General features: G+C 42.0%; 1 protein-coding gene across 1 annotated transcript; it reads left to right on the forward strand.

The window, feature by feature from the left end:
* The first annotated feature begins 5376 nt into the window (after positions 1-5376).
* Positions 5377-5711, forward strand: LOC117584173. Its single transcript, XM_034272939.1, has one exon. The coding sequence runs from the start codon at positions 5454-5456 to the stop codon at positions 5631-5633; it is 180 nt and encodes a 59-aa protein (XP_034128830.1). The 5' UTR covers positions 5377-5453; the 3' UTR covers positions 5634-5711.
* The last annotated feature ends 20983 nt before the right edge of the window (positions 5712-26694 follow it).

Consider the following 26694-nt stretch of genomic DNA (forward strand, 5'->3'; position numbering starts at 1 on the left):
AGTATAAAGAAAAGTTTGCAGAATATTCATGCACCTACGCTGCTATTCGTCTCCACTTTGACACCGTCTGAAGCTTAATTTAACAAATTTGAACAATGTTTTCTTTTCTCTGTGCTCTGGATATGTCTGCACAGACGCCGTGTATGACACGAATACATTTTAATCAAACCTTATCGACATACTCAGGTCTCTGAGGAATACCTGCGTGCTTTCGCTTTTATTTTGTATTTTTAAATGCGTCCCCTTTTGTGGCTTGTAATAAAATCAGCACGAAATTGCCAAATTATTTAGATTTGGCATCAAAGCTGCGCTTTTGTGGGAACATAGGAACAGAGGGGATGTGGGCCATATTGTCAAATGAGCAATAAAAAGTGTCTTTTATGACCCACATGACAGACGGTTCTGCTTCCGCCCTACCTCATAGATATTTGCATAACTTTGGCGACATCCGCAGGTAGCAAAAATGAAACAGGTAAAGCTTGACTTTATAAATTGCTTTTTTATTGAAATAAACAAAAGCTTCGAGATACATTTAAGCTGCGACGCATTCACCTTGAATTTTTGGCCAAGAAAAGTGACAGCAGAGGGAAAAAGACAACTTACTGCGGGATTACATGAGCATCACACTTGGTTTATGTGTGCAAGATATTCCCCCATTCCATGTACGAGGAAGAAGCATAAATTTGGGAACAACAGAATTATTTTGTTATGGCATTTGAGGCGACGCCAAAGAAGTTTTCCGCAGTCTGTTGCCTGTTGATAAGTAAATATGACAACAAAATGTTCGCACAAGATAAATATGTGGAAGATGACAACAAGAAAGGCCCGAAAAAGGCAGGTGCAGTGCGTTTCATGGATGTATGATTCAATGTGAATCCTCGGGAATTTGTAGCAGTACAAAATGTAAAAAAGAGGCTTGAAGTTGTTCAAACAATTTTGTGCAAAACCTTTCAAATTCGCATGTTCCCCTAGTTCATGTAGTTATGCACTGCACTGTAGCCATGCCATGAAGGCAAACCACTAGAAATCGCATTCTAAACTTGGCATACGGGCATTTGCATAACGAACTGACTGCACTTTGCTCCCTGACACCAAAACATAAGCAACCAACTCACTGCGGCAGCAGGTAAAAAACGACCCATGTACATAGAGATTCGTATATCCATGTGTGTAGTGGTTTTACGATCTCTCTGTGTGTGTGGGAATGCAATCCATATTTGATATTTCGGATTTTACATGCACATATGTATATACATAATTATAATGCAGCCACAGCAGTCAACAGAAGGTGTCTAAGTACGTGCAAAGCTGGTATTCTAAAATAACACAACAGATGGATTACAGCGAAATAACTTAGAAAGGAGACTGGACTTTTATGGTACCCATTATGGGAGTGTACAAAAAGCTGTGCCTCAGCTATTGTCAGTGCTTCAGTGACTCATTTGCGCTTATTAATGAGTTAATTTCACATCTGCATGACATCTATAACATCCCTTTGAACTCTTCTCTTCCCTGTCTCTCCACTTAGTTGATAGTTAGTGTAGCCAATTCAAATGGCATTCCCATAGGTATCTAATATACCCACATTGATCTGGGATAGCCACAGTCACCAGGGTATACTCGTACCAGCAACAGCAACAAGGACAACAATCAACTGCAATCAAAATAGAAAAGCCGCACAATTTCCCTGGCATCAGGCATGATGTAATATTTCCATAATTTTACTCTAAACTCCCTCTCCTCACAACACGTTTTTCATTTGGCTTTGCATTGTTGTAAATGTTTTACATGCCAAATTATGCAAAAATACAATAGATACACCACTCCCACTCCTACCCGTACTCGTGCATATTCAAATATTTTCGACAGAGTTCCATAAATACAAAACCGAGAGCTGTCCATGTACAAATACATACATCCAGCGACCGATGCCATTCCGTAAGCGAATGCAATCGATTTGGAATATTTGAATTTTCGGAATTTGCCTGTCAAAGCCCAATAATGACATGACACGCTGCCTTTGCTCTCTCCCTCTGATCAGCTGTCTCTTTTACTCTGTTGACTTATTTTTGTCGTTATTGGGTTGGAAATTTCACTGGTTTTATTTTGTTGTTGTTTTTAGCTGATTCTGCTGTGCATTGGGAAGTGGGGACAAGGTCATCGATGTTGCACCCAGTTGATGGGGATTTTATGGGAATTAAGTTTGATTTGATAAAGGTCATGTTCTGGTTCTGGTTCTGGTTCTGTGTGTGTTGTGTGTGTGTTTCTCTCTCTCTCTCTCTCTGTGTTTATTCGTGATGATCTGATAACGGCATTTGCAATTATGACAAAACGTAAAATGGTTTAAAGTGTTTTTTGAATGATGGAAAGGGGAGGAAAATCGCATAAATTGATTGCTTTGCCTGTTGACTGCATTGAAATTGGCATATGAAATCGGTTTTTTGTGCTGAGTTAATGGCAATCTTAATTGTCCTTGATTTCATAATCATAAATAATCAAACTAATCCCTGTATTTATATTATAAAGAAGCGAAAATAAGAAGTTGCTTAGAGTTCCTTAAGTTTCTATTCAAATATTGAGCCAAAAACTGAACACAAATTTGTTTGGTTCGTCAGTTTCGTTGATTAGCAAAAAACAATACCTCCAATTGGCTCTCTGTCTAACCTAATTTGCTTCTATGTAATTGCATTAACATACCAAAATGTTCAATTTTATTGTGTTTTTTGTGCCTTTTCTCATGGCAAATCGAACTGCCAACCTTTTCTGCTTATTATTCCAAAAAAATACAAGCATATGTTGAATCGTTTTGGGTGCCCAAACCACATGTTAGCACCTGTCCGGAGCCCCCATCCCAGCAACAATTCATTCAACTGTCGACAATTCTGATATGGCTTGGACGTGGGACGGATAGGGCTTGGACTTGGAGCCTGGGTCTCGAGTCTTTTGTATCGCTTTGGCTGGCCAAAAGACCATTAAAAATATTTTTCTGCCCATTCAGCATTCAATAGAAATTTACATCACGTCTGAAATTTTTACATACACACACCAAACGCATGTGTACAGCTAGTCCTTCCTCCTGACATTTTGTGATGGGAGGGACTGTCGCGTGGAGCATGCTAACACTTTTTTGTTGTGGGCTAGCTTAGGTCTTACCTGGCAAAAAAAAAACTAACTGGAGCGGCCTCAAAGTAACAATAATAAAAGCTGAGCAGAAGCCACAAGAAAAAGCACAAGATGTCCTGCAGCAGAAGCCGAGCCAGGAAACTATGTATATTGCCTCATGGGCAATTTCATTGTGCGATAAACTTACATATATTGAGATAGTCGGAGCGGAACCCTCGGCAAATTGGTTTAGCAAGTTTACCCTTTTCAGAGGACTTTACGTAGCCGCCTTCGACTACCCCACAACCGAAACAAATTGTAGTTTAAGAAGTTGCCGCACCCAGCAATGCAAGGGCATGTTGTGTTCAGGGAAAGGGAACAAGCGACATGTGGCAAAACTAACTGTCTCAAATGTAAGACAACTCTTAAGAATTGTTTCTGTAATATTTGGGTATTTTATAGTCGTACATTCAAAGCCATTTTCTCTGTGACTGCCCCACAGGTAGACAAGTGGGAGTGCCCGTCTGGGGAGCTGCACAATTTACTAATTACCGCAATCAAAGTTTACTCTTACAGCTTCAAAAGCACAAAACTGATAAATTATAAATTAAAGAGAATCTCATGAAAAGTTGCCTCTCGCTCTCTGCAGTGTGTTTCCGCGAACTCTTTTGAGTTTATTCTACTCTCTTTTTGCGTGCATAATTTACAAGTTGAACTCTCTCTCTCTCTCTCTCGGGCGCTGCCAATATTTCAATTACTTCCAGGCATTCACTCTCTCCCTGTTCCTGTCCCTGTCCCCGTCGCTGTTTCTCTTGCCACAAACAATTTGAATTGAGCTTAGTGCTTGAGAGTACTTACTCTTTGGGTAGGCGGTTTTGTCTCAAGGCGAAATTAGTGGCCAGAACTGTGGCAGATTACAGGGCAGCCAGAATCTACTTCAAACAATTATTTGGCCAGCCCAGCAGTGGGGCCATAGAGAGAGGCTGGGGCTGGCTTTTAATTTGGTTAGCCAAGGCCCATGAATAATGCATGCCAGCAGCAAGCAACCGAAAAAAATAACACAGAAAAAGCCAGCAACAGGAATTTTCGTTCCTTTTTTTGTTTTTTTTTTATATGTTTAATTGCAGGGCGCACAAATTTCGCTTAGAATCTCCTCGGGCCAGATAATTGCCAAGTGGAAAGGGGCAAACGCAAAAGTAAAATGTAAATTAAACATTTTTTTTCTTTCCATCTTATTCTCAAGTAAAAATATTCACCTGCTCCAATGGGAACCACTGAGGCGGAATGAGTGAGGCCAGTGCTAAGGGCTAGAGAATACTTTATCGGTGGGGAAGCTGCAGGCTGAGAAGTATCACATCTGCAGTAGCAAAGAGACAGAATAGGAGCACGGGAGATTCAGATAAGAGACACGAAACTAAAATCCAAGAGCTTAACATTGTGCAGAGCGGCAGCTTTAACAGCGCTGTTAACATAACATGTTAACATTCTTGTACAATGTTATCGACGGTTCAACAATCAAATAAAATATAAATATAAATCGCAAACAGAATCTCCAGCCAGAGGTATTTAAATTTCAGATAATCTGTAAAATTGCAAATAATATTAAACTACATCCGCTTGATGTATTTATAATTGGTTTCATTTGATAAGGCTTGAAAATGAAAATTATCATTCTAAAGTGATGCTGAAAAATCTATGTACATACATAAATCAAAGAATGTTCCACCGCCATAATCATCTAATTACGACTACAAAATAATGCCATCAACTTGTTTAAATTTTCAACTAAAATCAGACACCATTTGATGGCGGCTTGCGATACATGGATCCATGGATGGCATCGATTAATTACGGCTGTCAGCATGTAAATTGTGCTAAATTATTATTATCAATACTGTTTGCCAAATGGCAAACATTGGATAACGCGAATGTGTCAAACTCGAATGTCATCAAGGACACAGGACGCGTTGACGCGGCCGTGTGCTCGAATTAGCCACGCAACGAAGCGACGAAATTGCAATTGTGATATTGACAATAATGCAATCAAATAATCAATCAATTAATGTCTGCTTGAATTAATGTCGAATATTATGTATTATCGTCAATGCCATCATTAGCACTAAATTCAATTATATCGCAGGACGAGCTCACGGAGCGACCATCCTGTGTCCCCCCCCCCCCCCCCCCCTGTAAATGATGATTCATCATTGTTAGGCAACTCTGCCGGTTGTCGTTGTCGTTGTCTGTTCTTGCCTTGCCATCCCAGGAGGCCGTTGGCCAAACATCATCTTTACATTTCGAAAAATCCAACCAAATTTTGGGCTCAGAAAATGTCGAAATTCTTTTGAACAATGGAGGACACACTGGACAAGCTGAAGAGTGTGTATGGCGGGGATGTGACCGAGATCTACAGCGATGTTTTCAACACCGGATACTATGGCCTTTTGGTCACTCTCCTGGCCTTTGCCGTCTTTGCCCTCTTTGTAATGTATCAGCGGAACTTGAATCGAGCAGAGGTCCAACGACGTTGAACAACAGGATACATTTTCTGCTGGCCATAAAACATGAAATAATGTGAAATTTCACAATCCCACAACTGGAATTTCTACATATTTATTTCAACATTCCAGCAATGTGCATACAAATGGAAAAAAACATAATTTGGAGCATCTAGGTTTGGACATAAAAAAAAAACCTTAAATCCATCAAGCCAAATTGATATTTTTTTCCAAAGTCACTTTTCTTTTATGAATTTTATACGTCAGCCGCATTAAAATATGCATTTTGACAGCCCAATCAAATCCCCTTCTTTATTCCGTAATGCGTGATGCAGCCAAAAAAAAGTAAACTATTGCATGATGAACACCAAAAAATAAAAGTATGCCCAGATATGCCATGTGTGGTACATACTTGTAGTCGTTGCGTATATTTTTTGTGCTGGTTATTATTCAACTTCATTTGATTTATGCATCATTCACGCGCAATTTATCGACAGAATTTCGTAAAAGGTCATCCACAGGGTGGCCATTTTTTGTGCGTCGAAGAATGGAATGGAAAGGGCACTGTGATGGTATATTGGGGAGTTTATAATGCAGTAAAATATAACTGATTTTCAATGTTGTTTACTCAACTTACAAACATTTTGATTTATATACGGGCGAGTGCACACACACACACACACACATAAGTACATGTATGAGTGGAGCTCTATATGCACATGTATCCGTAACAATATCAACATATAACAATAATAAAGAGGCTGACAGGCAGGGGAGCGTAAACCGATGCGTGTTTATATATTTACTTAACTTTTACGGCCCCTGCCTTTGCCACTGTGGAAGTACTAGTGCGAGTGCGAGTGCGAGTATATTTGCTTTTCTCGACAGAGACACACAAACATGTGCACACGCAGTGCATTTACATAATTTCATGCACAACTGTACCGGGAGAGCAGACTGCAGCAAAAGTGAAGCCAAAGGAGTGATGCATAAATATTTGCATATGTCACACGCACAAAGCCAAAAGAGGGTACAAAAAGAGAGACAGGTTGAGAGAGAGAGAGAGAGAGAGACCGACTGATTAATGTCCAGCAGAGAAGTTATTTTCCATCTATCTTGCCCTGCGAGTAGGGGATTTTGATTGGAACCAGACCTTTGTATTTATGTAAGTCTTTGCATAAAATAATTAAAACTACTCTTCTTTCATCAATGATCTCATCCTGCAGAGCATCAAAGGTGTCGGCACTGACAGATTGTTTTTCTTCATTTAATTTTTTGCCGTTACTGTCCATGCCACACCTTCTCTAGCGATGCGTAAAGACACAAAACCGCGTTGGCAAACAATGTTGCATCAACTTAATGCCACTTGCTATTGATTGATCAACAAATTACGGGCATTTAAATGCCTTTGCAATGGATATGGCTACAGCCAGGCCATGGAGCATTGCATAACCAATTAAGTATTAAATAGCAAAAAAGGTAACTATTTACTGTGTGTTTTTAATGGGAAAATTATTGCTTGGGTCTCGACGGGAATTTAAAACATTTTCAAATGCATATTTAAATTCTGTACTGTAATGTGAGCCAAATAAATATTAATTGCATTAAGTAAGCGTTGATTTGTAAATGGCATTATTAACTCCTTCTTTTGAATTGTTTTTAACATCAATTTATACAATTTTTGTATGGCACATAGTACTTCAAACAAGTAATCTATCTTTATACTATGCTCAAGTGTAACTCAAGTTTAAATAATTATAATTTAAGGCAAGGCTTTACCCACTCACGTGTGAGTGTGTTTATTTCATTTACCTAATTGTTTGCCTTATGTTTTCATAAACTTAATGGCATCCTCTTCATTGCATTTAATATTATTTCAGGGGCTACTCAAAGCTGATCAAACTTCTCAATGCATTTGCTCCTTCGCGCTGTTTACCTTGCACTTTCAGTGCACCTCCAAGCACTCATCGATTGGCTATATTTCATGTTGTCTTATTGCTCCCTTCATAGAGATGGCCTTATTGAACTTTTTCACTTACTGCGTGTCTCGCACGTGACCAGTGCTGTAAGTGGGGACTGAAGTTCTCGTTCCATCTCTAGTGTTTCATACTTCATCGTTCGCCTGCCCTTTTTCTCCGTTTTCATCTTTCATACGCACTCAATATTCAGGCTCAATATTCTCGGAAAGTGCCATCATCATTTATGACCTTTTCTTTCCGGTTTTGTTGCATTTTTCTTTGCGTTTGCGTTTCGTTTCGCATATGCAAAAGCCAAATGGCATTCTCTTCTTTCCCTCTCCCTTTTTCGCCATTGCTCTTTGTCAGCTTTTGTTAAAGGCTTGTGGCTGCCTCCTGCTGTTGCAACTGCAACAAGGCAGCGCTGCCTTCCCGCCAGATGCTGTCACAGTGTCAAGTGGCTAAGGCGGGAGCTGCTTTCAACTTGAGACAGTAGCCGCAGGGTGTGCTCCTGCTGCTGCTGCTGCTGCTGCTCCTCCTCTTTCTGTCTTGGCTAATGAAACAAAAACAGGCAAGTTAATGTACAGTTGATGTACAATTTAATGGTTCCCATTTCCATACCCACTTTGCCTCTTCCATGGCCACAACTGTCGGCAGATTTGCATAAAAAGCTAAAGAACTGACCGTGCTAATTGAGTGACTAAGCGGTTGCCTGGCCTGAAACTTTCGACATTCTAATGCCATTGTCAAGCTGCTTTGCTTCTGCTCAAACTAGTTAACATTTCCGTTAGATCCCCTACCCACCGCCCCTGCCCCGCCCCATCCATTACCTGGTGAATTCTCATGAATATGCCTTTTATAAATAATTCAAGCGCATTTAGTGATAGCTCGGCCTAAGCCCTTCTTCTACGAGTTCCACTTTCCATTTGTAGAGCAAAATTAACAGAGCGCATTGAGTGGACCCCAAGCCCCAGACAAAAGGCAGTCGAAAACCAAAGAGAAATGTCAACGAAGGAGCACCAACCAGATGCCAATGGGAGAGGCTGGCAGAGGAAGAAAGAGAAATGGACGGAAGTCGTCTCCGCCCTCTCTCCGTCTATATGCAAAACTAAGGAGGTTGGATTTAACAGTTCGATAAGGTGGGGAAATGAGGGAAAAGGTTGCGGTATCTGTTTGAAGTTTTACCAGATTATTGGAAGTTCCCGAATATTTAATCAGAGTATCTGAGGCTTAAGACTGACAGATATCTGTTCAAAAATCAAATATAAAACTTGCAGTTTATATATTTATTGAGTTACAATTCCTGGAAACCATTATGCCGCTCAATTTGTTGAGCAACCCTCGCTCTGCTGGCGCTGCCTTTTGTCAAATCATATTTTTGGGCCATTCAAAATCATGTTGCTTGTAATTATTCAAGCATTATTTATCCCCCAAGCAGCTGCTGCACCCACCCACCACTCATCCATCTAGTTTCACCCCAACTTCTGCCTTTTGAATTGACTTCCTTGAGCGTGGTTCACAGAAGTGTTGCCTACATTACAGCGCATTACAAATTACCAGCTCAAGGAGCTTCAACAGCTACACGAATTACAGCAACAACTACACCAGCAATGGGAGATACAAGTCCAGTTACTGGATAACACAATTTACAGTTAATCTAAATTGTTTTGGCTTTTATTAGCCACAAACAAAAAAGCCACAGAGAGCGAAAGAGAATAAGAATTTTTTTTGTGGCTGCAACCAAACTTGATAAAAACTTGAACAGAGACAGATGGGGAGATGGTGTGCCGGAGAGAGTGGGATGCGGGGGAGGTGCACGGTACATGATATAGCAACGCCAAAAGTGACTTTATTATAATTTTCAACTTTTGATTTACCGCTTGGTCTCCTCAGTCCGCTCCTCCAAGATTCCTTGGCTGGCGGGAGCACAAAAGCCCAACAAAATGAGGCTAATTTTTGTACACACACACAGACAGCACGACAACAATAGAGAAAGAGATAGCAAGTCGCACACAATTGCAAAAGTTTTTCAGAGCATAAGAAAGAAAAAACAACACGAACCAGCGAAGATTTCACAGAATTACAACAATAAAAGCGAGCAATAAAATTAAGCACTGCAATATGGCGACAAAAACCACGAAAAGAAAAACCAAATCACAAATTTAAAGCTCAACTTAAACGAAGTTTAGATGCTTTAAGAGGCATTTAGGGAATGGAAGAAAGGTTTAGATTGTGGAGAAGATTGATGAAATATATCTAATAATATATAGAATCATTTTGAAGTATTAAACGGTCAAGTCAGGAAGTATCCATTAAATTACAGCTGATTTTGTCCACCCAACAAATCTTTATTGTTGCAGTTTAACACAGTTAAGTTCAACTAGTTAACCAATCTTAATTGAAGCCAACTAACGCTCCTGTGTACTATGATATCATAGGATACATTTTCCAAGCACGTCCCTCCACTCCGCAATCTGTTAAAATTTTCAAATTACATTACAACACCCATCTGTCGCACAAATTTCCATGGAACTCATTAAAGAAGCCGAAGCTAGAGCGGAATCGGAGACTGAATCTGATTCCGAGTCTCGAATGCGGCCAACTGTTGCTGTCGCTGTTGCTTTTGCTGCTGTTTCCACTTCCATTGATGCTGAAGCTTGATGGAGGATTCAGTTGAGGACATGGAATGCAGGAGTAGCAGGTCGTAGTTTGGGCCAATTATACGGTTTGTTAACACACAAAACAGGCAAAATGTAATTACATTTTCAGCTGACAGCGAGGAGCAACGAGAAACGGCAGGAAGGAAGGGGCGAAGAGCGAGGTAGCGCCCATAAAGAGATGCCGCCTTTTGAAATCCGATTTAATATTGTTAACTGTGTGCAAAACTTTGTCATTTCATTTTGCAAATTATACTTCTAAAGGGGTTTGAGAGAAATGCAGAGAGAGAGAGAGAGAGAGAGAGAGAGTAGAGACTGCAAGAGTGAGAGAGTGAGGGAAAGATGCACAGATGGAGATGGGTATACAAAGATACACGAAACAAGATATGCAAATGTTGAAGACGTTTGCCAAATTCAAATGCAACAGAAGGGGCAACGGTGCAATCCCCTTCACCACTCCAACACTAGTGGCACATAATGCCGCCTTAATGCCCTCCAACTAATGAGCCTACATTAAGGAAATTCGAGAACGCAGCAATTTGGAGGCACCACCTGCTGCTGTTGCTGCTGCTGCCGCTGTGCTGTGCTGTGGCCACCGCCATTCAAAAGGCTAACCAGAGAGGGGGCAGCTGGCAGACCAGAGCCATTGCAGTTTGTCACGTAATTTATTAAAATGCTACACACATATATGTGTGTGTGTGTGTGTGTGTATAGAGGGGGCGTGCCTGCACTGCGGCAGTAGGAGTAGGAGCAGCTTAGGGACAATTGGGGTAATCATCGTTATAGCATCGTCATAATCAAGGCGGCCATTGTATGCGGCAGGCAGCACCTCATTGATTTGCCATTATGGAACGTGCCACAGGCAGAGCGTCAACCCTACCTTCTCTTTTCTCTCTACTCTCTCTCTCTCTCTCTCTCTCTCTCTCTCTCTCTCTGATTCGATTTAAAGTCAGCGCGTGAATAATTCAGCATTCAATTGAAACCATGGAAATTGTCTTATTTGTGTCGCTAATCAAATTACAATCGTTTGGCAGGCTTTCACGCTTCAATTTAATAAGCATTTAATAACTGGATTTCTGGTTAGAATTTCCTCTCAAAATTTAATTAGAATTTTCCGTGGCTAGGGAAGGCATAACTTTAACTGTCCGGAAGTTGTTGTTTTGTTTTCTTCTGTATGCGAGACATTTTTGTGGAATGAACAAAACTTTCGCTTATTAACTCTTTCCCTCTGTCTCTCCCATCCCCAGAGATATCGCCAACGAGCAGAGTTCCCTTGCACTTTTGCATATTCCGTTTGGCTGTCGCCGTTCGCTCCTCCTTTTCGCCTCATTCCATTCCCTTTGAAATATTTGCACTTGGCAAGAGAAGGACTTAATGAAATTTCTGCGGCTACTCAGTGAACCAAGGCAAACAACAGAACAATGTCCGCTGGCCCCATGTTCGCACTGCGGGGGCTGTGCCAGGGTGCAGCTCGGCGTCAGCTTAACCCAAATTTTGGGGCACATCCATGGAGCGGGCACGGGCACGGGCAATGCGGCATGAAAAATTGTGTGTTGTGGTCAACTGTGGATGCGAGGGCAGTCGACCGGCTCCAAATATTGACTTAACCAGCTATACTATCTCTGTATTGGATGTTTTGATCTCATTATCAAAGTGGGAATGGCAGGCCTGTGCGTGTTTGTGCGTGTTTGTGCGTGTGTGTGTGGATGGGTTGAAAATATATGTTAAGGATCCCAAAATTGATTTCTAACCAGGGACAGGCCTCTATTGGAGTTTGTGTTTGCACTGCACTTGACACATGTTGTAGCCATGCGTGAATCTTGCTTCTAAAAACCCAACTCTGAAGAGGAAGACAAACCATTAATTGATTTTCAACACACTTCAATGAGCACTCAAGAGGCAAAGTAGGTGGCCTGCTGCCACACGCCCAATGATGGGCAATGGCAGTGGCCTGGAATGAAGAAAATATCAGTGCAGAAAAGAAGGAAAGAAACGCATAGAGTTTTATTCTTGGACGCGACTGTAGCTACCTTGAGCTTTTGTTCTGCTTTTGTGCGTCTCACTCTGCTCTCTGGGGTTCAGCTGTTAAGCTACAGAGAGCAACAAAGCTGCGTGGAGGTAACAGCGAGCTCAACAGAGGGAGAGGGATAGACTACAAACTGCCGTTGACCATAACAAAGAGAGGAGAGCGTTAAGCTGCGTCGATCGATCGCCGTTTAAGAGTTAGGTGCCAAACTCTCTCGCGCTCTCTCTCTCTCAAGTCAAACGCTTGTAAAGAGAATTTGTAATTCATATCAAAATAAATAGCGAAAATTATGCGATGTTATTTTTAATTTATTTATTTCCCATAACTTGTGTTTGGATGAGGATTTTGGATGATTTTATATTGAGAGTGAGTAAGTTCAAGGAAACTTAAACACGCTTTTCTCTTGCTGTCTTCATGTCCCATCAATCTCTTTCGCTTACAGGGTATATTGTGCGAACAATTTGATCTGATTTGCGGCATTCCAGGGGTCTGCTACTAAGTAGACCACATCACTGCCGGCGGCCCCCACGGGCCGCTGAGCAGTGACAGAGCGCGCGTGGCCAGGCCAACTGACAATGCCAGCAGCCGAAAGCCAACAATAACAGTGAAGAACGAAAAAAAAAATATGTATATATGGATGTGTGGGAAGAGGGCAACAGGAAACAGAGGGGAAGGGGAAGGGGAAGAGAAAAGAAAAACTGAAAACGGCTGCTTTGCATGCCAGGCGATGCGCTGTGCCAATTTTTCAGTTAAAAGGCCGGAAAAAAATTGCTCAAAAGGTGGGTGGGATAAGATGAAGACCCATGATGGGATGCTGGAAAAGCGGGAGGACAGTATGGGTTGTTGTTATAGAGCATAAGGAGGAGCAGTAGGAAGAGTAACAACTGATGAACAGCCGCAGAGGAAACAGGCGAAATAAAACGACGAACAAGATAGAAACAGAAACACACGCACTGCCCTCCCACACGAAATCCACTTTTGCCTTTGGCCCATAAACGAAGAGGAAGCGAGATGTGGCAGCTTGTGGCACCTTGTTCCAGGAAAAGCTGAATGTTGCAACACCACCCACACATTTTCTCCACCTTGCCCTGAGTGTTGTCATTCGCAATGCATTCAGGACATGACAAAATAGGATGGGACACGGAAAGGGATGAGACAGAACTGGCTGGGGTCACCTGTGCACTGTTGACATTCCTCCATGCTCCGTCATTTTTATGTGACGCACTTTAAGGAGCGCATAAAAAAGTGGCCAAACCCAATCGGAATGGCAATCTCCCCTCATCCAGCGCTCCAGCATACGCTCAAGATACTTGTGTACTTGCCTATACCCTTTCAGAGGTTGTAACAACTTTGTCAAGAAGGTTGCAGAGGCTTATCCATGGAGAGAATGCTAGAGTATTTAAAGCTTCGTTTTGCTGTACCTGTCCGGCGCTTCGCATATTCTACTGCACAGTTTGCTTTATCTTTTAGCGTTTTATGTCGCATTTGCGTACGCCAGGACCAGGACCAGGACCCCGACGCGACTCCAGGTCGTTTTATTGTAATAAATTTAAGACATTTTGCACGCTTCATACACATTTTATGAATCTTGAGAGGCAGAAGGAGAGAGAGACAGGGCAGGCAGGAGTAAAGTGCAGCCAGCTGAGCATCTTCAGAGTGTAGTGGAACAGAGAGCGAAGATATTTTATTTGGCCATTGAGACATGGTCGGGAGGTACAAGCACTCGCACAAGGCGAAACGACGAAAAGTGCAATGCAATTGGGATTTATGTAAATGCTGAAGTATACTGAATCATATGTGTGCATGTATATTTGTTCCTATGTGAATATATATATTTATGTACGTGGATATATGAGTATTTATTCCCCAGCTCAGTGTAAAACTTTCGACATAGATTAAAAAATGTCAACGGAATTTATGCGGGAATTATGAAACACTGGCGGCAACACAGTAAGCAGCAACACAGCAACAGTAACAACAGTTTCGAACATAGCTTCGAAATCTTTTATGCATATGCAAAAGTTGACATTACCCCATATGCCGCGTGCGACGGCAGCACAACTTTTCCTCACCAATTTCAATGCCACACACACACACGCGCAGGCACAGGCACAGGCAGAGACAGAGACAGAGACACCAACAATGCGCTTCTCCATTTTTAATAATGCTGCAAATGCATATTTTATGATTGCAAAGGAACTGCAACAAAAAAAAAAATAACACAAAACAGCACAAAAAATAGGTAAATAGTGGAAAAGTGGAGAGGGAAAACCTTGTCGCAGCTGCACCGTAAATCAGCAAAACGCTCAAGGCCCCGCCCAATGCATTTGAATAATGGAGGAACCCAAATGAGGAACGAGGCTATTTGGTGGAGAATAAAATCAGGGTTTAAGCTTTGCGAATTGGAATGAATATATCTTTGTAATATGATCAAATTGAGCTGTAAACAGACCTACATATGTACATGTAATGATAGATAAATTGATTGATTTATGCAGAGGGATGACACATTTTATCAATCACATTTACGTGGAAGTAACCTTTGCAAAAAGGTTGCACTTGAAACGAAAAGTGTGAACAGAATCCATCAAACTGTTCCATTTGTTCCCCCCTCACTTGTTCAACCTCAACCTGCAGAGATGTAAAGAAAATGGAAACCTTTTTAAGATCTTCAATAAATAGGTAGCGGAAATCCATCAAGACGAAACAATGCATAAAGCAAAATGCTCAAAATCTGTAGCTGTAGCTGTAACTGTAACTGTAACTGCAACTTTGCTCTAGGAGCCAGAGATATTTCTGCTATTCTTCCTGCTGGACTTTGACTGCCACTGCCACTGCCACAGCCACAGCCACAGCTACTCCCACTGCCACTGCCATGGCAGTAAAATCAACAACAAAAACCGAAGCTTCATTATGAGAGTCAGAAATTGTTATGAAAATTGACTTTTTAGCCTAAGGCTAAACTAATTTTGTGCGCTCTTTCTCCCATCTCTCTCCCACTCCCGCTCTCTTACTCTTTTGCCTTCTGTGCGTCTTTTGTGTGTCTTTTGCGCTCTCCTCTCCCTCTCCGATTGCAGTAAGTGGCATAAAAGTCAATCGGCAGCGAGTGTACTGGTCTTTTTTCCGCTTATGCCTTTTGCTTTTCCAACCGAGTTCAGTTATTATGTCGGTGCTGGTGCTGGTGCTGGTGCTGGTCCTGGCCCTGCTCCTTCTGGTACCTCCAATCGATGGGTAGAATCGTTATCATTTGACTGGCCATTTGCTGCTTATCAAAAGCTGATTGCAAATGCCTGCAGCCTTCCATCCCACTGTTTCTTCTGCTCCCTCGGCTTTCGAATAGGGAAAATGCCTTTCTTTGGGAAAAGTTATTGCACTTGATTCAGGCAAGAAGACACGCCAGTTATTTTGGCTTATTGTTTTCCACTCGCATAGCTACAGGAACTCGCACTCCCCCAAATATTATTACCAAAATCCAAAACTAGAGCGACCGAAGTCTCTCTCTGTGGTGTTTCACCATAGCTGAAGCCTTTCTGACTTGTTATTGCATATAAACTTTATAAATCTTTTGCTCGGTTAAACTTTTGCAATTGAGTTGTGGATACAAATTAACTCAACTGGCTGTGAAAACTTTTCCTAAATAGCAACAGCAACAACAGTGGCAGTGGCAGTGGCATGCAACAGTGGAAACTCCGGCCGTGAACAGTGCGGCAGCTGTGGCAGTCCAACAATAACATTTACCTACAGTAAATCAAAAGTTTTTCGAGCCCATTCACAACATTTCTAGAGTGCCGGCTGTACTGTCAGTGCCCACAACCCTCTCCATCTGCCCACTGTGCCACTTTCACCCTTTCATTCACACCATAGGCGGTCAAAAGTTCGTTGGGGCTTCGACCAAATATTATGTGAAAATTGTTTCTCTCAATTGTTTACTTCAAAAATAATTACGTTTAATGGAAATATCATTAGGTGAAGGGATTTCAAAGTGAATTACATTACAATTATGGGCATTGAGTGGACATTTTGTTGACGGGTTAAAGAACTTATAAAAAAAACGGGGGATGCCCCTATTGCACTTAGCTACTGCACTTCTAAAGTTGGGACTAACGAACTTCCTAATCAACTTAAATCATTACTTTCACCAACAATAAATGCAACCCAAAGCTAATTGTTACCCAAAAATGTACAAAATATAATCACACCCGTGGCAAACCTCTCGTCCTCTTGCAAATTTCATTCACTTAATCAATTTGTCGGCCAGGTAAGTTGGTAACAATTAAACTGAAGGTGGGGAGGACAGCCCTGGGCTCCGAAAACGAAGCAGAAATCTAATTAGCTATTTGTCGCCTCACAACTGACTGAGGGAAATCAAATGGGAAAACAGTTTAAGTGACGAGACGAGTCTGGCAGATGCCGCGGTTCACTCTTCTGGATAGTAATTGAGTGTCGCGTAAACACTAAGCCAAACAAACAAATCGATAAACTCCGCCCTAGAGGGCACTCTTAATTGTGGCAAGGAAATTTATGTTACTTACTCAGGCCAAACCGAAATGTGGCAAACAGTTCTCGGTACGCGCCGTTCCGTTTCGTTTCGGTTCGTGTCCCATCAATTTTAATCGAAACTGAACCCCAAAACAGAGGCGGGAGCTAATCAAATCTAAAGATGGACACGTGCCGGACCGCACTTAATTAATTTCAATTTGGCCACTCAAAGTGCCACAAATTACAAGTGGGTGCCGGGCTTTCATAAATTTGCGTTGGAGGAGACACTTTGGACTAATTTGCGACACATTCCCGTCAAATAAAAAAAGCGAAGGAAAAACTTTACCACCAAAATACAAAAACCACAACAACTGAGCCAAAAGGGAAATGACAAAATCAGGCAGCCGCTCAAAACCAAAAGAATGGCACACAGGAAAAGAGGCACGGAAAATGGGGAAAGGAAAATGAAAAAAATGTTTGAAAAAGAGCGTTGAAAATTAAGTGGAAATGAATTGCTCGCTTGAATTTCAATGGAGCGTCCGGCACGTTAATGTTTACTCAAGTGGAAATCGAGTCACTCGCGATGAGTTTCAGTGTCCGCTACCATCCTGGAACCCCTCCACCCTCCCACACCAAGTCCATTTCCGTTCAAGAACTTTTCACGAAAACCGCAGAAAAAAAAACCAAAAAGTGAAGGCCTGGCTAGCGGGTCGAAGCATTTGATACCCTTGCAGACTATTTCTTTATCTGAAACAAAAAAATTTATAAAATGTATAAAATATCAAAATATTGCAGCTAAAGAATTGCCATTCCAATATTTACGTTAAAAACCAATACCCTAAGTCAGAGTAAAAGCACAGAATACCCAAAAATATACCCCAAAATCCTTGAGCTAAAATTGCGCAAAGACAAACCAGCGAAAAGTCAAGCAAGGGCTGTTGCGGCAAAAGCAGAATGGAAAGAAATGGAAAAGCACAGAAAAGCAATTTCTAACTGGCTGCACTGACTGACTGAGTGAGTGACTGAACGATGTGTTTGGCGTTTGTCATCTCAATTAGTTTGGGGTTTCTGTGTTTGGGGGAGAGAACGGACTCCTCTATCAAAGTAAATTGATATTCTTATCTAAAGAGCAGATCTCGAGACAGTTTAGAGCTGACTCGGGTGAAGATACTCTTCACCTTTATTCGATCAATCCACGCATGCGAGTGGGAAAATATTCTGAGGTTATTTTCAAAATTAATTCAAAATTTGAAAACAAGCAAACCTGTGGGTAATAAACCGTTAACCACCAAAAATGCTACTGAACATCATGCGTGTGTGACCTTCATGGTACATACAATTATTAAGCTCATAATCCTCTCGAAACTTTTTGTATATTTTTTATGTCATGTCTATCTTTTGGCTAGACGGAAAATCAGTTCCCTTCAGTTCGGACTATATGCTTAAATAATCCCCAGACGGAGTTTAATTCACAGCACACACAGCGACAGGGAAGGGACAGGGACAAACCCCACTTGTCAGGGCATTAAAAGCGTCTGAGCGCGAGTTGTTAAGTCTGCACATTTGTTTTGGAGTTGGCCATAACCCATAAGCCATAACCGTATTTAGCCGCAAAAATCCGGATCATGTTCGAGCTAGTTTATTACTTCATTTTTAGTAGCTGCCAATTTCAGGCGACAAACAATGGACAACAGGAGACTGTCAGGGGAACGAACGGGTGCCGATGTAGATGTAGATGTAGATGGCCAATGAACTCTGATCCTGGATCGTTTCACTTATGTCCAGGATATGAACTGCACTTGTTACGCACCCAACTAACCCCCACACAGCTCTTGTCCCACCTCTGTGCACAGCTCCCATGCATTGTCCGGCTTTTATGGCACGTTGTAAACATTGCGCATAAACTTTGCACTAAAGTGTTGTCGTATAAATTGTATTATGGCAGCTCCCTGGATGGTCATTCCATAAGGTTACCAAGCACGAAATGGGCTTCTGGAATAAGGGGGCTTGTTTGCTCTTTCGCCAGACAAAAGCTGTGCACCCGCCACAATAAGGAAAAAGAAGTAAAAGTTTTATCCAACCGCTCGTCCTCAAACTCGGGTTTTGTTTTACTTTTTAACTTTTTTTCCCCCTGTTCTTAAACAAGTGCTTGCAGACAGTGCGTCTCATAAGTGACAAACGATGGCCAGGATATGAAAGGGAAGAGAATTGCAAAAACCTATTTTGATTGCCAAAAATAAGCCAGCAGCAACTCGGTTTGGTTTATCCTCTTCCAGCTCTTCTGACATAATGAACCGCACTGTTTGCATATATACAGATAGATGCACAAAGCAGTTGTTGTCCCTGGCAAGATATTTATCTGTTTTGGCTTAGCGTTGGTTTTAATTACAATTGTTGTGGCCAGCTTTTTGTTGAACTTGCCTCCGAGAGAGAGAGAGAGGGAGCGCTAGAGAGAAACACGCAAAACAAAGACTAAAGTCCGCTCGAGGCTGCTGTTTGACTACCGAAAAAAACTGTTGATATTCGGCCATCTCCAGCAGTGGTTGCAGTCCGTCCGAGGGTCCGTCAGTCATGCAACCAACCAGACTGTCTGTCCGTCTGTCTGTCAGTCAGCCAGACAGAAACTTAACTACCTTCTCTATCCCTCAGTTAGCTGATGCTCCGTTTCGGGGTAAGTAAATTGCATTTTCACGCCCAGATGCAACGCATTCGATTCAACATTTACAGTTTCTGGCATCCAGCTCTTCGTCCTCGTCATCATTGGCACTAGACGGATGCTATGGGTCCATTGGGTTTTTATCCGCATCCTCTTTCACTTTACGTTACTTTTGCCATTTTTCCTTTCACTCCTTCTGTTTGGACTTTACACCTCTGCAGAGGGTATGTTAATTTTGATCAGAACTTGGCATTTGTGAACCCATCAAATAAACGATCCTTTTGTAAACCCTGTACGTGTTACTATGCAAATTATTCCACCAATTGTATCAAGCCTTGACTATTTTTAGAAAGCAATCCAGTGGACCTATAAGGAAAGGAACTCTCGAGAGGAGCTCTTGAGGAACTCCTGCACTTCGAAGATCATACCTTGGGCTACTTACTCTTACAGACCCTCTATAAAACAGATTTCATCAGTACAAGTACCAAGGGTATTCGGAACTTCTGTCGCCACTTGCTTTGAGATTTGTCGTTGGCGTTCTTGCTCGACTTTGATCCCACTGTGTTGGAGGCAGACGCGTTGTCTGGTTTGTGGCAGTGAATTAGCCTGATTCGTTTTCATTTCGTGACCATTATTTCGGAAAAAGGACTGGCACAGATAGGCTGCTGGGGAGTGAAATCAAGGGACGCTGAATATGCAGAATGCATATCCAAACCCCTCAGCCTTGCGTCCTTCTTGTTTTCCTTTGGCCGTTCAGACATTTGGCTTCTAAACTCATTTGCATGATTTTTCATTTTCCCCAGACCCGTGCCTCATTGTCGACCGTACCCCATTGTCCACCCCCGATGTACTCCCCTCGTCTCCTTTCGGTGCCGCTCTTAGTGTTCATTACAGAGGCCAACAAATAGGCATCTGAGAAGGATTCAGAGGAGTGCGTTGGCCGGACCATCTGAGGCAGCTTTGGCGCTCGCTTTCGGCATTTTCAATCAAATTTTCGATTTTACTTTCGATGGCAAGTGGATAGTGTTTCTGCACCATAATCAGTTAGGTATTCAACATTTTCTTAATGTACATGGTTCAAGAATCGTAATAGGGGCTAAATAGTGAGATTTTTAAGGGAATAAAGATATTTTAAAAATATGAGAAAGGAGTTGAATATTTTATACAAAATCCATGAACATCCCCAGTGTGGTACCTCAATCTAATAATCTACCAAAATTGATCAGCTTTTCAGGAACCCATTGAATGTTTTACCTGTGCCTAAAATATTATAATTGTTTAAAAAAACTAAGCACTAAGCAAAAATTACTAAATCAGCAAATAACATGAGAATAAATCGTTTAATATTTAATATTCCCATATCAAAATTACATTATAATTGTACACACTTAAATACAATATTTTATTAGTAAGTGCGATTCTTTTCTGCATTCTCGATGCTGTTGCTATTTCATAATCCTAGTGCTAAGCCCAAAAATATTTTCAATAATTGAATTGGCAAAACAATGCAAAAAGTTCCTCAAATAGCTGTACATTCAGAGCGAAATCCAGAGAGGGCGAAAGAGTGCCATTGCGTATGCCGCTGAGTCATAAATCATAGTTAACGGTTTTTTTTTGCGCTATGATTCTTTGTTCTTTTTGTTCGGTTTGGCTCTTTCTACTTCGTGCCTTCATTCTGGTTTGTTGGTGTTCTATTCCCTTTTGCTGCGCCCACGGCGACTGTCAGTTTTGAAGGCCGCGCGACACGCGCCCGTATCGCAGTGTGGCGGACAGACCGTGGGCTGAAGCGGTGACAGTAGATGCTAGGGAGGCAGGTAGTGCGTGGGAATAACTGTCCCTTCTCTCTCTGACTCGCTCTCTCTCTCTCTGCTCCCATTTGTAGTGCACCAAAGCAGTGGAGCAGCCAGGGAGGAGCAGCAGCAGAGCAGCATCTACAAATTGGCCGCATTTCCTTTTGCGTAAAGTTCGCGCTGGACCTTTGGCCAATGATGATGATGACGACGATGACTCAACGCTGAGGGGCACTGGCAATGTGATATTTTTTGTTGGTTTATGTATACTCTTCGGAAAGAGCGTATAAGGGATTTACTGAGAGGTTTGTTATACATTATATTAACAGGAGTTAAGTAATAACAAACAAACAAATATTTTCTGTTATGAAAACATCCGTTTTGGTGGCCACAAAAACACGTTGCGCTATATAAGTTTGTATATTAAGCCGATGAAACACATTAACAAACAGATTACCCATATAGTAGATGATCCTCTTGCAGCTCCAACTGGGAAGGGTATCTGAAGTAAACTGCCTTTTGCATTTTTGTTGTTTCCCTTGCCTTCAATGCTTTTGCTGCAATTTAGGTTTTAGTTTTTGCCTGTGTGTTTGAGTGTACTTTTGTTTATTTTTGTTTTTCCCTTTTGCTGCATTTGACATTTGGTGACTTTTGCTTGTGCGCGCGTAATTTATGTGAGTTTTGCTTCGTGAAGTTTGTTTTTGGTTCGAGGGCAGTGCATTGAAAGAGAGGCAGAGCGGAGAGTGTGGAGAAGAAACAAAAAAAACATAGAGTAGAGTTGAGTATGTACTCGAACAAGTACAACTACCAACAAGTTTATACGAAAAGACAGTAGACTGTGCCACCAACAACAATAACTGTTGAAACTTTGTCGCATAAGTTTCGCTGCCTCACATAAGTGGGTTTACTTACACAGAAATCTCTCTCTCGTTGTGTGTCTCTCTTAACTTGTTGTTTTACGAAGAGTTTTCCACCGATATTTCCTAAGATATTAATTCGATGGCATAATGTGAGCACTGACACTGAATTTCACCGAAGTAAAGTCTGTGAAAATGTATTAACTTATTCAAGATTTTTCTGCAATTTTCTGCAAGATCTATGCAATTTTTTCCTTCCATCAGGGAGCCACAGCTACCAATAGTAGCTAACCATTCCGTCGGTTAAAAACTTATCGTGTAAGCGAGGTTTAAGTGTATCAACATCTATGTCCTTGTCAGCCGCACAATCAGCTCAGAGTTTGTTTGCTGTGTTCTCTGCTTGGTGTTTGTTCGTGTTTGTGTTTGTTTGTCCGTTGTCTTTGTGTTTGCTACGCGGACAAACAGTTGGCAGTGCAGCGAAGGGAGCCCATGTAATTCATATTCATTAGCTGCTCCATTGTGTCATTGTCATGAAATTGTAATTCTACCGAGAATTTGCTAATAATTAAGTGTTCTCGAGCAACACTGCAGGCAACTGGGGAAAGAGCAGCGAATGGAGCAGTGGAAAGAGCAGTCCAAGTCCAAGCTGCAGCAATATTGTCAACAGCTGCTGCGCCACAAAAAGGTGATGAAATATTAAGGAATTACTCATGGATCTGGTCTGGGGTAAAGAAGAATTATAAAATGTTTAAGTATAACAAATTAGTGGTTTAAGCGGTAATTTATACAAGCTTTAATTGATAGCCATGGCGGAATAATCTGACTGATAGTGGAGAACTTCCTGGATGTAGTTAATATGAAAAAAACTTATTATTGGCTTAGATGTAGCTTAAACCCCGATTCATTTCTCCAAACCAGTCAACCCATCCTTCAAAGAGCAAAGATGGTGGCGGGTGGCATGGGAAAAATTGGTGGCACAGTGAAGCACGTTTGAATTTTTCCATTTTTTTGTTGTGTTTTATGAACCAGCTAACTCAATTACCATTTTTGCAATATACTTCGTCAAACGCTGTCGGTTGCTCTGCGGTTGTTTACTCCATTTTAATTGAATTTCAGTTTAGCTGCAAGTGCCTTCCATGTCAACAACAACAACTGCAGCATAAAACTGGTACAAATTGGCGAAAATCTAATTAAATTAGCTGGGAAGAGGTAAATACGTGGACTCGGAGAAGTAAATGTCAATGCTTCAGACTGATGTGACGATATGTTATTGGATTTTTATGGAGAGAGAAAGTTTCTGTAAATATACACTAACAGTTGATATTTGAATATAAATGATGTGTAACCAGAACAGAGATATCGCCCTTTGAAGACCTGTTTTAATCGCAATGTGTGTATGTAATTTTGAGGAGAATTAAGCAAGGATAGAAAACTGTTCAAAGAATTTAATTAAAGGTGAAGCAAGCCCCTCCATTACCCGCGCCCTTTTAAAGGAAAATCTTTAAAAGTCTGCAATTAAAGAAAAAAGGCTTCCAAAATTGGAATAAATATAAAACTGTAAGCAAATAAAAGATTCCCTAGCTTGCATATCGTAGTATAATGTAGGGTATAATAATCAGGTGGGATAGTTGGCCAACGTCGCATACACCCAGTGTATGCGTATGGGTAGGAGACTAGTCGAAGCAGCAGGGCGACTGCCAACTTTATTTAACTGTTTGCCAAGCTGTCAAGCGCTAGCTGACTGCCAACACACACTCCCACGCGGACTCACACACACACAACAGGCTTCCAGGTGATCCTGGTATTGGTTTCGGTTTTGGCTAGTGGTTTGTTGGGGGGCGGAAGCAGATAGAGACTAACGGGAATAGCGGATGGGTGGCAGTGCAAAGCCAAAAAGGAAACGCGGTACATTTGCGCTCAACGTGTTTGCCTTTTGGAACGTTTCACGCTTCGATTGCAGTGCAGGCAAAGGCAGCAAAGCAACGGTACACACAGGGAGCTGGTGATGGAGTAAGGGGAGGATAGGGGACGTAAGCTTTTGGGATTCGCTGCTTTTGATACCCTAACATATTGGTCGACTATGCCATAAACAAATTAAACTCAACTGAGATAACTAATTGTTTGAATGCAATGGAATCGATCAAGAAAATATAACCAAAATATACAGCATCGAAATTGCTTCCCTTACGGCGTATGCAAAGTTCTTCCCAAGTCTTAATATCCCTTTCACGGCTACAAAATAAAGAAAGAGAGGAAGAGAACCTTCTTTTTAAGCTTACTGCCAAGAACGAGAGAAAAAAAAAACCAACAAACTGCAAACCAACATCAAGCATATCATAGTCCCCCCGTGCTCTCTCTGTGTGTGTGTCTGTGGTATTGCAAAAATTAAATTTTAAATATTTATAAACTACAGCCTGTACCGTGGGAGTGCAGTGGGTGGAGCCAGCGATGGGAAGGCGATAGTGCGGGTAGGGTGGCGGCGACTCGTAGGCACGCGGCCGGCTCCAATAAAAGGAATTTGCAATTGGTCTGATTGGCTTTTAATCGCAGCAGACAGTTTTTAATAAATATGCATAACCGTTTGGCATTGCAATTTCAATTGGAATACAGGGAAGGCTTTCGCGGAAGGACATCCAAGGTGAAACTTTTCTGCAATGGGAAGGCTCTCTGCGGGAAAGGAAACCCAATGAAACCTCTCGTACAACCAAATCGAGGTCTTTTGCTGGTAGAGCTAAGAATTTTTCACCTGACAATCAAATCCGAATGTGGATAATTTACTGTACTTTGCATTAATGATCCCTCAAGTGGTCTCTTCTGATTCATTCATTCCCAGGGCCATAGTAAATACGTATGCCAGAGAGTTGGTATCCATCAGCAGCGCTTCAACTGTATCCCCACCAACATGTATGCCACGCCCCCACTCATTGGAGCGGGAGGTGGTGCAACTTCTTACGGAAACGGATGCTACACAGCATAGCGGAAGACGAGAGCCGAAAGAATCAAGAGAAATTTATGATTTTGCCATAAAATCATGTTGATATGTGTTCCCCGGGCAAGGAAGCGCCCTGCTCCCACCGCTCTGCATCCCATTTTCCACCCATTCTCTTTCTCAATTCACTCACCTCACAGCTGTTACTTATGCGCATATGTAGCACGTAGCACGAAGCACTCGCACACACAGAGAAACGCATTGCACACATCCTGCCTGCCCGCTGCACATTGTTGCAATTGATGCTGCCGACGCTGAAGCTGAAGCTGGAACCAGAGCCAGAGCCAGAGCCAGAGCCGCGTCCTGGGTCTGGGGTCCCCATAAGAAATGCAATCGGGCAAACGGCAATTCCGTAAATCGAAGGAGAAATTTTTAGCCGCATCAACATCCCGGCTGCTCCGCACTGCATCGTCGTAGGCAGGCAATCAAACATGGCTGCGATACAGGAACGGAACTCCGACTACCGAAACAGTTGTTGACTGTTTTCTGGCATCGCTCTCATCCTCCTATCATCATCATCATCACCAGCATCATCATCATCATCATCATCATCATCATCACCCTCCACAAGAACTCGTCGTCATCGTCACTTTTATGGTGCTGTTTGTCGCATCGACCGAGCTTATAAGCAGCCGCCGCTCGTCATATGCATGCCGGAATCACTGGGATGCTCATGTACACTGAGAGAAATTCGAGAATTTTGCCAGTACACTGAGAGGTACATAATCGGTGCATAAAGAAATGTTAATTTTATTGAATTAACCGAAGATGTTTGAGTTTAGCTTTGCTTAAAAAATGTTCTTCTCTGTTGAAAACTTTTGAAGTCCCCAACCAACCAAGTGTCAGCCATTTCTTTTTTTTCATAATCTCATCTAACATTCTTTCCAGTGCATGGGCTCGCATGAACAGTCTGTGCCAAAAGGCTTGTTTATTTGCTGGCAAAATTGTGAAATAATGTGCTGCAATCAATTCGCAATACATGCACTCCGATCCCGTTCCGTCCCCGTCCTCTTTCCGTGTCAGTGAGGCGCGGCAACGTTTGTGCAAAGGCAGCGGGCAAAAAAAATGGTGTGCAGTGAAGTGTTTTGAAGTGGCAGCTGCCACAGACCGAACTGCAACTGCAACTGCAACGCAGCTCCCTCTGGCCCACTCGCCCCGCTCTCTTCCGCCGTCAGAGGTAGCATGTTTGTGATGAATATGTTTACATCAATAACAAAAACTCCGGTTCAGAGCATCAATAATGAAGCGTGGCTCTGACTCCACTCCAATATAGCCGGGACTCCTCTTCACCGATTGGATCTTCTTTGCCATTCATATGGCCATCCCCCAGTCAGTACACGTCAAAATGAGTTTACTTTGTGGTCTGATGGCTGCGATTGCAAACAGCTCATGGAGGATGAAGCATCGAGAATGAGACTTGACATCCTCTAGCCAAACAACAAGGATTATGCAGAGCCTGCAATAAAGCAACGACGAGTGCTCGGTAATTTGAAAGTGATTCTGTCTTCTTTTGTGGCATGCATTGGGGATTTGCTGTTATCTGTTTAGTGGTGCAGGCAAGAGCGAATCGGTTTCTAATTTTTAAAAGTTAATGTGCAGTGGATGGACTCCCATGGCAAAGCAGTTCCACTTGGGAATTGTAAATTATTAATTTCCAAAAATGTTGAGAAAAGAGCAACCTACTT

The sequence above is a fragment of the Drosophila guanche genome, unplaced genomic scaffold (genome assembly GCF_900245975.1).
Source record: "Drosophila guanche unplaced genomic scaffold, DGUA_6, whole genome shotgun sequence".
Classification (NCBI taxonomy): domain Eukaryota; kingdom Metazoa; phylum Arthropoda; class Insecta; order Diptera; family Drosophilidae; genus Drosophila; species Drosophila guanche.

Excerpts from the sequence above, each read along its gene's own strand:
- LOC117584173 (XM_034272939.1), top strand. The coding sequence starts at position 5,454 with ATGGAGGACACACTGGACAAGCTGAAGAGTGTGTATGGCGGGGATGTG.